The following is a 12,878-nucleotide window of genomic DNA, read 5'->3' on the forward strand; positions in this document are numbered from 1 at the left end:
CGTTGGGATATTCTTAAGAAATTTTGTACAAAAGGAGTCGCCACTAGCCTATTGGGGTCGGCTAGAAACCAAACGAGGCATGTGAGTATACCTCACTTCCTACGCAACCAGAGAATCTAAGTTCGGGGACTTGATTACACTAATTAACTAATTAGTGCCATTTCGGTACCTAATCTTGTTCATTTTAACAAAATGATTTTTGGCAAGCAGTTTGAATTGATTTTATACTTATCCACTAACATGTGAGGTGATCATGCGGATGCGCAATCATTAAAATAATAATCATAACTACCAAGATCCTAATTGCCATAAAATTAAACACATGCAATCAAACATAATTAGATATGCAAATAAAACATGCAACATAATTAATATATGAGCACATAAATGTCTAATTACCCTAAAATGGCAATACATGGCAAGTCCTAATCAAACCCCATCATTTTTGGATTTTTGAAATTTTAATTTTTTTTAAATTTTTTAAAGAAAAATAATTATTTTTTAATTTTTCTTAAATTTTTTTAATTTAAAATTTTTTAATACTTTTTGGATTTTCGAATTTTTTTAAATATTTAAATATTTAAATATTTTTTAATTATATATTTTTAAAGAATATATTTTTTAATTTTTAAAATTAATTTTTGATTTAAAAAGGTGAACCGGGTCGGGTTCAATTCGACCCGACCCGGTCAACGCGGATCGGGTCCGGTCCACCCGGACCCGAGTTCGGGGTCCGAATGGGGCCGGGCCGAACTCGCCCGCTTGGAAGCAAGGCCCGACTTGGTCGGGCCTTGCCTTGGTTTCGGATTGGGCCCAACCAGCGGGCCCAATCTGGTATAATACTTTTTATTTAAAAAAGAAGCCCACTACCTAAGTTAGCCCAATATTCCACAAGTCCTTAAAAACCCGAAAGCCCAAAACCAACCCAAATAGCTTAGAAACCTTACCCGGTTCGTGACCGTGTTCGACCCGTTTCTTTCGGCCAAAACCCTAGGGTTTCTTGGCGGCATTGGCGACGCGACGGCGGCGGCGGCGGCGACGGGTTTGGTGGTGGCGGTGACACGGCGGGCGACGGCGGCGACGCGACACGGCGAGTGGCTCCGACGACGCGGCGGGTGGCGGCGGCAACGGGCCGGTGATGCGACGGGGTTGGTGGTGCTGCGGTGGCAACGAGTGGGCTGCGAAGTGGGTAGCGGCAGCGTCGCGGCTCGGACGGCGTCGTAGGGGCGGGGCGGCGCGCGACCGGTTCAGATTTGCTAGCGTTGGGGGCGCTAGCGCGGCGTCAAGTGGGCGAGAGCGGGGACGCTGGAGGTGAGCTACTTTGCAGAGTCGGCGAGAGGTGCTTTGCGCGGGTAGCGGAGCGGCAAGCACCGGACGGAGGTGGCGCGAGGTCGACGGGCGGCGCTCGGGCGGAGAGGGCGTCGGGCACCTGGTGGAGGTGGCGCGGCGTCGGGTTGTCGCTCCTGCAGCAGGGGGGTCACGGACGCGCGGGCTGCGGGCGAGTCGGGGGGGCGGGCGGTGGTGGCGCTGTGCTCGCGGACGAGCGGCTCCGCCGCGTGGCGGCCGACGCGGCGAAGGCTTCCGCGGCCGCGGGCGGAGCCGCGAGGCTCCTTCCTTCCCGCTCCCTCTCTCTCCGTTTTTCTTTTCCTTCGGTTCCTCTCTCCCCTCCCTCCGTTTTCTCTTTGCCGAGCTCTCTGTCCTCCTCCTCTCTGTCTTTTCTTGTTTTTCTGCCCTGCTAATGCTTTTTTTTTTTTTTTGCAGGTTTCGCGTGCGAAACAAGCTGGAGAAGGATAGAGGCCAACGTGGGCCGGGCCAAGAAGGAAACGGGCTTGGCCCCTTCCACGTTTTCTTTTTCTTTTTTTCTTTTTTTCTTTTCTTTTTGTTGTTTTTGCTTTTGTTTTTTTTTTTTTTCTTTTTTGATTTAGTGACTAATTCCTAATTTTGCACATAATAAAATTGTAAAATTTAGGTGTCAATAAGTATGTACAAAGCAGCCAGAGAAGGCAACTTCACCGGCCTCGAAAACTCGATCCGCCAGAAACATGGAGGCAATAGAGAAGAGGAAGCCCTACTAGACCACCTCACACTAGAGACCTGCAAAGGCAAGGCAACAACATCGTCCACCTTGCGGTGGAGTCGGGCCGCATGGACTTCATCCAGCAGGTACTCCAGAAGTGCCCCTAGCTCGCGGCCAAGCCCAAATCCTACGGTGACATGCCACTCCACGTCTCAGCGCGGACACCCCACTCCGACATTGTGGGGGCCATCCTCTCCAAGTCCAAGCTGCACGGGGGGACACCCACCACGGAGACGCTGTGCATGCGGCCGATGAAAAAGATGGAGGATGGGGGGGCAGCCAGGATCAATAACAGCTTGCTGAGGTTGAAGAACAGGGGAGGGAACACAGCGTTGCACGAGGCGCTGAGGAACGGGGATAAGAAGATGGGGATGTCTCTGTGGGAAAAAGATAAAGAGATGGCGGGGAGCGAGAATGAGTCCGGCGAGAGCGCGCTGTATGTGGGGTCGGAGTTCGGCATCGAGAACATGGTGAAGGGGATGGTGGAGTCTTGAGGCACCGTGGAGCAGCTGTTTCGCATGGCGCTTTGAGTGGCCCGGACGGCGAAACCCCTTACATGCTGCTGTTCTTGCCGGAAGCATTGGTACGTCAACTAATGCATGCTTAAATGACTAATTTCGCAGTCCATTTTTTTTTTTTTTGAGAGATTTATTTTAAACATACATATTAAGCAAGAAGTTTAATAGAGGTACCATCTCTCCTTTTAGCCTTAAATCTGCGTATATATTACTAAAACTGACTTTTGCAAGTTGCAAGCATTTGCGAGCATGAAGGTAGGTACATAATTGATTATGCAGATTTTTTTCGGGTAAATACCATCTAACCATAAAGAATATTTTATTTTATTTTTTTGTTTCTCTTTGCACGTCATCAACCAAAAAAATGAAGGATGCGTCCATGATTTCTCTACGTTTCTCTACTGGATTTAGATGAAATATCTCTATTATTATTCATAAAATGTATACTGTAGTTGACCCGGGTAAGGGGATAATCTTCTTTATATCTTTACTTAGCCGCCCCATCGGCGTATCTAAACATGCTATCTTTGCTCCCCATAGTTCTATCTGCATAACGTTCTCAACAAGCTGAACTTAAGATGTGCCTAACATCTCAATTTCTGATCGAGTAATGCAAACCACTTGCTTTTTATATGCGACTTACTCAGCCTATCCGCACTGTGTGGTTGCAGGCTGTTATCTCTTACATTGTCTCAGCTCATTTACCCTTTTATGGCCATGCCAACTGGAGTAAGGGTGGATGCAATATAAAATTATGCTTTGGTCCGGGCCAAGAGTGTTTGCTTCCGTAGCTCCAATTTGTTTCTGTTACTTGGCAATATACCCTTGTTGCTTCACCGTTGCTGTTTTCGCAGACCAATGCCACATTCCATGGGAAGAATCGTTGTCTATTCTAGATGTTGGAAAGTCGTACGATGCCTTTTTGTTTTAGTGGTCTGCTACAAGGACAACGCTTCGATGATCTTTGCAGGCCTTTCATTTGGTTGAATCATTCTCTTTCATTAAATAGTAAAGCGCGAAACACAAGGCAAGTCCCATAATTCTTTTTTCAACTAGGATAGCAAATAACTTGGTAGCTTCCGGAGTTAATAATTCTTCACACGATTCCCTGCAATTTGGGACCGTGAAGAATACCCTCCTATTGGCTCTGCCGCAACAGCTGTATTCTGCACCTTTGGAAAGTGTCTCATGTTTCCAAAAGGTTTCTGAATTATTCAGCTCAAGGTCTGTTTCTTTCTTCTTCATGTTGTCATCGTACTCATATTATTGGGCATTATTTGGCGGGTTTCGATGTCGCCTAGGAGCGAGGTTCCTTTGGATCGGCACTGGCCGAAGAGAGAATATATTGGATGCTTTATTACTTGCTGTAGGCTACAAAGGACGGCCGTTCAAGTGCAGAAACTGGTCATCTAAATCATTCATGATTTTACTTTGTCGTTAACATACGATCAACCTCGCCCCTCTTCATATATCTTCTTCTCATCATAAGTTGGACATCAGTCCCAGAGACCGAAGTGAGCTACATTGTTCAAATAGCTTGGTCTAATTTCATTGGCTTAGTTTGAGCTCAACTTCGATAGCTCAAGGAGCACATGTGGCACTCCTAGATTACCTCACTTTTTCTCTCCCCGTTTGGTGTGCAAATTGATTCATTCCCACTCCCTTCACCATCCTAGAAGCCCGCCCAAAGCCACTATTTGTCCGAGCCTGCCCTTGTTGGACTAGGTTTTTACTAGCCCACTGGCTTTCGCGTGGTTCGTTGCCGAACTACGCCCCTACTAGAGGGATCCCACTTTAATATTGTATTGTGATATCCTTAGATTAACTCACTTAAGGTATTGTCTACTTTGGCCCATCCCATACTAAGTCTTACAATTTTATCTTTTGACATACAAACAAGTACTTTTTCAAGGGGTCACATATCCTGATAGTATTCCTATCTGCCATTACATCAAAAGGCGTATTCGTGAGTTAATTCTACTTTTCACATATATATTCTAGACACACTCTCTCAATGTTTGGTGTGCAAATCGGTTCATTCGTGCTACCTTTGTCTGTGTCCTTTGGCCCCCCGCAACTACTCCTCACCCTAGTCAAACCGGAGTTGAGCTCAAGCCTAGTGATATTTCCCTCCTACCACCATTTACTTGATAGCCTTAAAAACCCGTTGCTTTGAAGAGAAGATAGATTTCTAGAGTATATACATTGAGACAAGGGCATTTGATATGAACTGCAGATCATAAGGTAACAAGTATTATAATAATCTCTTCTTAATGGAAAGCCCTGAAATTAGCTCAGTCACCGCAAGAATTAAAAGAAGGAACAAAGCATACACGCCAAACCTTAATCCAACTGTAATAGGCTGACAGGCGGCTGCTTTTAGTTTTGGGGGTTTCAGCTGCACTAACGACACTACGGATTACAGATTTTCTTGAGATAAAATTAATGCATCTAGTCCATGGATTAAAGGACGTAAAACTCTTCATACGGGTATCTCAAATGCTGCCTACTACGGGCCATGCTTTGCGGTGGTGGCCTGGCCCATTGGCACATAAGGGTGAGTGCTGGTTTCAATCCAACCCAGAAAACAGACAGGCCACTTTTCAGGGAATCCCATTTTCCAAAATTTGGAACCTCCAGTTAGGGGTGGCAAATGGATGAGTCGGGTCAAAAATGGGTCGATCCATATTTGACCTATTTAATCTATTTTGACCCATATTCTTATAGTATAAATTTAGTGACCCGTACCCAACCCGACCCGTATTGCTAAAACCTATTAATATTCTAAAAAAACCCACTTCTACTATATGCTAAGTGGATTAAAACTTCAAATTAAATTAATAATAGTAAATAAAAAAAAGTTGAAAAAAACCTGTAAATTGAAATATTTATAAAAAAAATTAGACTATGCACATACTTCTCTTATTTGAAGTGAACATACCATTAAATAACTAAAAACTATAACATAATTTTTTTAACTAAACCTAAAAAAAGCTCATTTTTATGATTTTTTTATTAAAAAAAGTATTGTTAAAATATTTTATGCAGTACAATTTTTTTTTAACAATTTTTATGCAATACAAATTTTTTTATAATTATTTTTAAAATATTTTTAAAAATCGAATTTTTAATTTTTAAAATATAATTTTTAATTCTTTTTTAAAATATAATTTTTATAATTTTTTTTAAAATATAATTTTTATAATTTTTATTTTTTTAAAATATAATTTTTATAATTTTTTTAAAATATAATTTTTATAATTTTTTTAAAATATAATTTTTATAATTTTTATTTTTTAAAAATATAATTTTTAATAATTATTTTTTATTTTTCTTTTCTCTTTTCTCTTTTCTTTTCTTCTTCTTCAGCCGACCGCTAGCCACGACGACAACCCACGATTGGCCATAGACGAGATTGAGCTCGTTGGCGTCGGGCGGGGCTTGATCTCGCTAATCCGACAAGACCAAGGCCCCACCCGACGTTAGCGAGGCTCGAGCTCGCCGTCGCCGGGTGGGGGCCTCGACCTCGCTAGATCTACGAGATCAAGCCTCGCTTGACGCCAATGAGCTCGAGCCTCGCCTCCTGTTGCCGGTTGGCGGCCGGCCATCGCCGCTATCGGCCGCCGGCTAAGGAAGGAAGAAAAGGAAAGAAAAAAAAAAAAATTGAAATATAAAAATAATTATAATTTCAATTTTTATTAAAAAACATTTTTATAAAATTAAAAAAGGCCATGGCCCATGGGTTTAAACTTTAAAATGGGTTTCTTAATAATCCATTTAGACCATTTCTCAGACCCATTTTTGACATATATTTAACTTTTTCACTTAATCCATATATGACCCATTTAACTAAAATTGGGTCATAATATGGATTTATGACCCATTTTGCCAGCTCTACCTCCAATAATGGTTCATGGTTCTTTGCGCTGAACGGGATCGAACCGATTGACTTGTTTTTCTTTTTCTTTTTAATTATTTTCCTCTTCTAGAAGTAAAGCTACATTGAGGGTGGAGGCTATATGCATTGTGAAATTTCTGCTTACTTCCAAAACCAAACTTCAAAATCACAAACAAAACTAGAAAAAAAAAATCTACATCTTTGTTATATTTTGATGATGGGATAAGGAACTAATGCTAAGTTTTCACATTAAATAGGAGGGAAAAAGCCACCAAAAACTTCAAATTTTGCCCAAAATGACAAATTTACTCTAAACATTTTTTTTATGACATGAAAAATCTCAAACTTTGCTAACCGTGATACATTTACCCCCACCAAGGGCATTTTCGTCTTAATTTTTCTATTTTTCTTTTTTTTTTCCTCTTTTCTTCTTCCGTCTTCCCTCCACCATGGCTGACGGAGGGAAGCTAGACTCAGGTGAGGGAGGCCCTCGCTGGTGTTGGGCGAGGGCAGCCCTCAGCTGGGTCGGGCGAGGGCCTCCCTCACCAAATCTAGTGAGGGCACCCCTTGCTTGATGCCAGCGAGGGTGGCCCTCGCCTAAGTCCAATGAGGGGTGCCCTCAACAAGCCCTTGCCTGTCCTCACCTGACCTAGTCGAGGGCTGCCCTTGCTCAACGCTGGCGAGGGCGACCCTAGCCAACCCAGGCAAGGGCGATCCTCGCCCAACGTCGGTGAGGGCATCCCTCACTTGAGTCTGGCTTCCCTCCACCATGGCCGGCGAAGGGAAGAGAGAAGAAGAAAAAAAAATAATAAAAAATAAAAATAATAGACAAAAATGCTTTATAGTTTAGGGTAAATGTGTCACGATGATACAAGTTTATGGTTTTTCGCATCACGAAAAAAAATTTGAGGTAAATGTGTCACGATTGGCAAAGTTTGAGATTTTTTATATCATAAAAAAGGGTAAATTTGTCATTTTGGGAAAAGTTTGGAGTTTTTGGCGTCTTTTTAGAAAATCCATTTATACTTAGCAAAAAGATAAGTCTTAGATTATCGAATACCAAAATAAGAATCTTATTATCTACAAAGAGAATTATAGCTTCAAGGAACTAAAAAAAAAGACACAACCAGTCCTAAGTGGACATAGTTGATTCTCGATTTTATAAACTAGGAACGGATTTCTGGTTCTAAGGTGGGAATCAATCACCCTTGGAATCGATTACCCCTATTAGCATGACACGGCACAATTCACAGCATCACCGAGCGAAGCTTGGCACAACCTGTGGGCCACCATGGCCTAATAGCATCCTGCTTCTTGCTGGGCCACTGCGAACGGCCGATTCTTTTAGAACCTTTTTACCTATTCTGCAATGGCCGGGCAGTTATATGGCCATATATCAGCAGCAATTGCCACAGCTGTATCAACAGCAATTTTATTTCATTCGAGTTTCAATATAATCACCAAAGTCGATCTTCGGTCCATAGATTCTAGGGCGCCTTTTGATTTTCCAATCCCGGCATCACGTAATGATGCCCCCACAGATCATTGCGTGCCCATATTTGTGTCATTATCTCCATCGTAAAATGTCTGCGCTGATTCTAGCCAAAATTCATCATCGGCTGTTAATCTCCGGTCTTCGCATGCCTCGCTCGCGAAAAGCCCAGTCAACATTTCTCATAATCAACGTCGACGGGCGCATCCAGCATGATGGCTTTCATCCTCTATGCGCCTTCTTTTTTCAGTTTTTACAAAAGTTGGAACAGTTTTGACTTTGAATTCGCATGCCACGCTGACTAGGCTATGATGATGACAGTGTCTCTGCTCTGCCTTCGGGACATATGACTGAGCCTTTGAGACTCGCCAGCCTTGGGCGAGCTCGAGTCACCAATCAGGTGAGACCTCGAGCTTGCTGATGTAGTGAGGCCTTGGGCAAGCTCAGCTTCGCTAAATCTAGCAAGGTAGAGGCTCGCCTGAGGATGGCAAGGCTCAGCTTGCCAGAATTGGGCTAGGTTGAGCCTCGCCAGCATGTGGCGAGGCTCTAGCTCACCTAAGGCTAGTCAACACCAGTCACTATGGTTGGCGACCAGCCGAAGAGGAAGGAAAAAGAAAAAAATGAAAAATATATTTTTAAATAGAAATATTTTTTATAAAAAATTAATATATTTACAAGCATATATATATATATATATATATATATATATATATATATATATTGTTGTTTTCTTGGCAAATGTTCAAACAAACGGAACCCCAATTATTTTTAAAAAATTACAAAAATTTCCACTAAATTTGAATTGCAAGGAAATATTTTAGCAATATGATTTTCTTAATAAAAAAACATAAGAAATAAGATCTCCTAAATTTAATTAAATGGGTCGAGAAATTTGCATTACAATGAATGAGTTATAAATAGGTTAAATATGTCAATTTAAGTTATATCATTTATGACCTAATTCAGCCCACCTATTTAACAAGTTTACTTCTTAGTCAGCAGAGTCCACGCGCATTTTTACCAAGCGGGTTGGCAAGATGCCAGTCGTTGGCTGACTTTTCTTTTGAAAGAATCTGGACATGGCAGCTAAGAAGGATAAGTCTGCAGAAGAGGAAAGAGGCGGTGTTTCTCCAATACCCTGTATTTTCGAGGCTGGAACATAGCAAGACTAGCTCTGAAGAGCTTCCGCTGGGTGATTAGGGCCTCGATGTCCCCATCGAGCCCCTCCACCACAATCTCTCCGGCCATCTCTTCATCTCGTGTCCTAAGCAAAGCCCCTTTCTCCATAGAATCAAACGAGTGGAACGCGCTGACATAATAATGTTTTTGTCAAGATGCTTGATTAGTTGACTAATCCACTGATAATTTGTCATTTTCGGTTCATACAAAAATTAGGAGGCACGATAAAAGTCGTCCTCACAGATCAAAGACGTGTAAGGTTTATTCTTCCCTACTTGCCTGGAAAATGCCCCGCAATAACCACGCACGAAACCTTATAGATCTTATAGCATGCGACTCCCTCCTCCATCTCTTCCTCCCCACTCAATACTCAATTTGCTTTCTCCACACACTAAAGATGAGGCCTGCAATTCGAGAAAAAGAACAAGAGATGAAGATGAAGGAGGACGGTAAACCCCCAACGAAGTACATGGACCCAAGTATGTACAAAGCCGCCAAAGAAGGCAACTTCACTGCCCTCGAAAACTCGATCCGGAAATATGGAGAAGACGAACCCTGGCTAGACCTCCTCAAACTAGAGACCCGCAAGGGCAACAATCTCGTCCACCTCGCGGTGGAGTCGGGCCACGAGGACTTCATCAAGCAGGTCCTCCGCGAGTGCCCCCAGCTCGTGGCCAAGCCCAACAACTCTTGCCACGGAGCGGACCCGCCACTTCACGTCGCAGCGCGGACACACCACTTCAAAGTCGTGGAGACCATCCTCTACGAGGCCAAGCTACGGGAGGGGAAGGCCACCACCGAGACGCCATGCACACAGAAGATGAAAGAGATGGAGAATGGGGGCACAGCCAGGATCAATACCAGCTTGCTGAGGAAGACGAACGGGGCCGGGAACACAGCGCTGCACGAGGCGCTGAGGAACGGGGATGAGAAGATGGGGATGTTACTGTGGAAAGAAGATGAAGAGATGGTGGGGAGCGTCAACAAGGCCGGCGAGAGCGCATTGTATGTGGCGGCTGAGTTAGGGATTGAGAAAGTGGTAAAGGAGATGGTGAAGTTCTTGGAGAGCGGCAGGCAACGTGAAGCAGGTGTTCGGGATCGCGCTTTGAGGGGACCCGAAGGCCAAAACCCTTGCACGCTGCTGTTCTTGCTGGAAGTAGGAGTATGTCAATTTTAATACATGCTTAAAATGAGTAATCACATGGTCCTTTATTTTCTGAAAATCAATTTATTATGACTTATAAATCAATTAAATGACGTGGCATCACACGTGCATATAGCATCTTATTTTCTCTATTAGTAGTAGATAAGGCTTATTTTCTCCATCCTTTCTGGTGCTCATCCGTAGGGGCTAGTCGCACGCTTACCAGTCAAAGCAGATATATGGAAAGCACTATGGAAATAGATTTTTAAAGTACTTGCATGGAATTAACAATCTAATAAGAGACTAAAAATATTTACCAACGATAGAAAACTCTACTGTCTACCAGTCTTAAGACTATACATATAGTTAATTTTTTTGAAACATGTAAGTGTTCCGTATAATGCAAAATATAACAATGGTACTCATATGACTAGCAGATTTATTTTTGAGAACGAGAGGTTCCATCCGGCGCAAAATCAAGTATGATATGAAGTGTGCATTTCTATTTTTACCAAGCATCAATATGTTTTCAGCCCATGTTGTCTTTCAACTTTTTAGTTCAAGCAAATGCTTAGGTAAGAAATATAGAAACTATACTCTTTTAACGTACATGAACAAGCAAGAAATGCTATGTGAAGGCATATGATGTTGAAGGAACTGAGGGAGTGCATTCATACCAGCACTAATTGATCGCTTCGAACTTTGTATTATTAACAACCAAAATCAATTGAGGCATCTCTCGGTCTTCCAAAAGAAAAAAGAAAAAGAAACGGATTTAAACTTGCGTGAATGGTAATTGAGGAATTTTGAAAATGGATTTCTTATTTTCTTCAAGCTTTATTGACCTACTATACTGTGCAGTGAAACTATAAAAAAATCCAAAAAGACATGTACTTTTGTAATTTATCATCCCCATCTTCTTTAATTACTTCTATAATGTATCTCATAGTCAACCTTCAATTTCAACAAGAGACAAAGTATGGCAACAGGACTATATTTTTAGGCGGTCTAACTTACGGTTCCAGAAACTAAAAACCAACCCTTCTAAACCAATTTCAGAGTGGGGCCGGACCGCACCAAAAACCAATCACCTTACTCTAAACTAACCTATTGATGATGGCAATGGCGGATTGTGTAATTCAAAGGGCATTTCATATGAAACCCAAGAAGAAAAAGCGAACTTTGGTGGCAAAATTACCAATTTAAACTAGGCTTACTTCAATTAAATCAATTACATGTCCCTTAGGAGATGTTATCATCTAGATGCTATGCTTAGAGCAGACTAGCCCACATATAAAGAAACCATAACATCAGCAGCTACATCTCCCGTTTCTTTTATTATATTTCTATTAACTCTTTCTAATGAGTTCTTCCTCATCTCCTAGATTGCGTGGAAGCTCTCATAAATCTCAAAGGATCGGATATGATCAACAAGGCCGACGACAACGGAAGAACTGCCCTGCACTTCGCAGCGAAAGGCGGAGAGAAAGACATCGCCACCCGCCTCCTCCTAGCCGACCCTTCCTCGGCCTACACCAAGGAACGCATCCATGCCCCACTGCTCGAAGCCGCCTCGCTGGGCCACCTCCACGTCCTGAGAGAGATCCTCGAGCACTGCCCCGACAAGGTCGAGGTCGCCGACGACGAGGGCCGGAACGTGGTTCACCTCGCGCTGAAGTGCGGGCCGAAACACTCCAAGGCGGTGTTGAGATTGCCCGAGCTGGTGAGGCTGGTGAACGAGGCCGACCGCTTTGGGAACACGCCGCTGCACGTGGCGGCTGGGGACCTAAACTACAGAATGGTGAAGAGGTTGCTGAAGATTCCTGGGGTGGATCTGAGGGCCAAGAACGACGAGGGCTGCACGTTTCTGGATATTTGTGAGTCTGAGTGGCAATACACCAAGAGGAAGGTAATTATTAGCTCATCTGACTAAATTATCTTTTGCACATGGGCTTCTGCGTCGGGTTATGGTGTGAAATAGCGAGAAAATTAAAGGATTTTGTAACATAAATTTAATGAGGGACAAAAATAGTTATCAGAGAAATCAACGGAATAATAAAGAGCACTTGTCGCGACCTCTTTTTTTTTCGGCGCTCGCAATCGAGTACGAGCGCCTAAGGAGGCTAATGGCTCGGCTGAATTGATAAAGCCTGGACTCTCCCAAGTCCACCAATTCACGACTTTAATAGTCTAAATTCTTAACCTATAAATCAATTTTTAAAATGGAGTCGCCACTAATCAATTTGGGGTGGGTTGATTAAAAACCCAAGCGAAGTATCGGGAGAAGTACTCGCTCTGCGCAACCAGAGAAATTAGGATCATGGACTTGATTACACTAGTTAATCACTAATGCCCTTTCGGTACCTAATCTTGTTTAAATCCTGAGGTTTTTTGGATGTTTGAGGGGTTTTCCATGCATTTTTGGGAGGAAAACATTTTTTTAGGTCTTTTCTAATTTTTTGGACACAAAAGGATTTTTTGGTTTTTTTTTTGGGAAAAATACAAGTCTTTTTGGCTTTTTCTGAATTTTTGGCTTCTTTTTTTTTTTTTTTTGGATTTTTGGCATTTTT

The 12,878-nt window shown here is 42.7% G+C and overlaps 1 protein-coding gene across 1 annotated transcript; it reads left to right on the forward strand.

Annotated features, from left to right (window-relative positions):
* Window positions 1–9,561: 9,561 nt before the first annotated feature.
* LOC104429475 (ankyrin repeat-containing protein At5g02620-like) lies at window positions 9,562–12,241 on the forward strand. The gene is made up of 2 exons (XM_039314322.1): window positions 9,562–10,252; window positions 11,694–12,241. Exons 1-2 carry the CDS (start codon window positions 9,562–9,564, stop codon window positions 12,239–12,241), a joined length of 1,239 nt encoding a protein of 412 aa, XP_039170256.1.
* Window positions 12,242–12,878: the final 637 nt, after the last annotated feature.

The sequence above is a fragment of the Eucalyptus grandis genome, chromosome 6, assembly GCF_016545825.1.
Source record: "Eucalyptus grandis isolate ANBG69807.140 chromosome 6, ASM1654582v1, whole genome shotgun sequence".
NCBI classification, from domain to species: domain Eukaryota; kingdom Viridiplantae; phylum Streptophyta; class Magnoliopsida; order Myrtales; family Myrtaceae; genus Eucalyptus; species Eucalyptus grandis.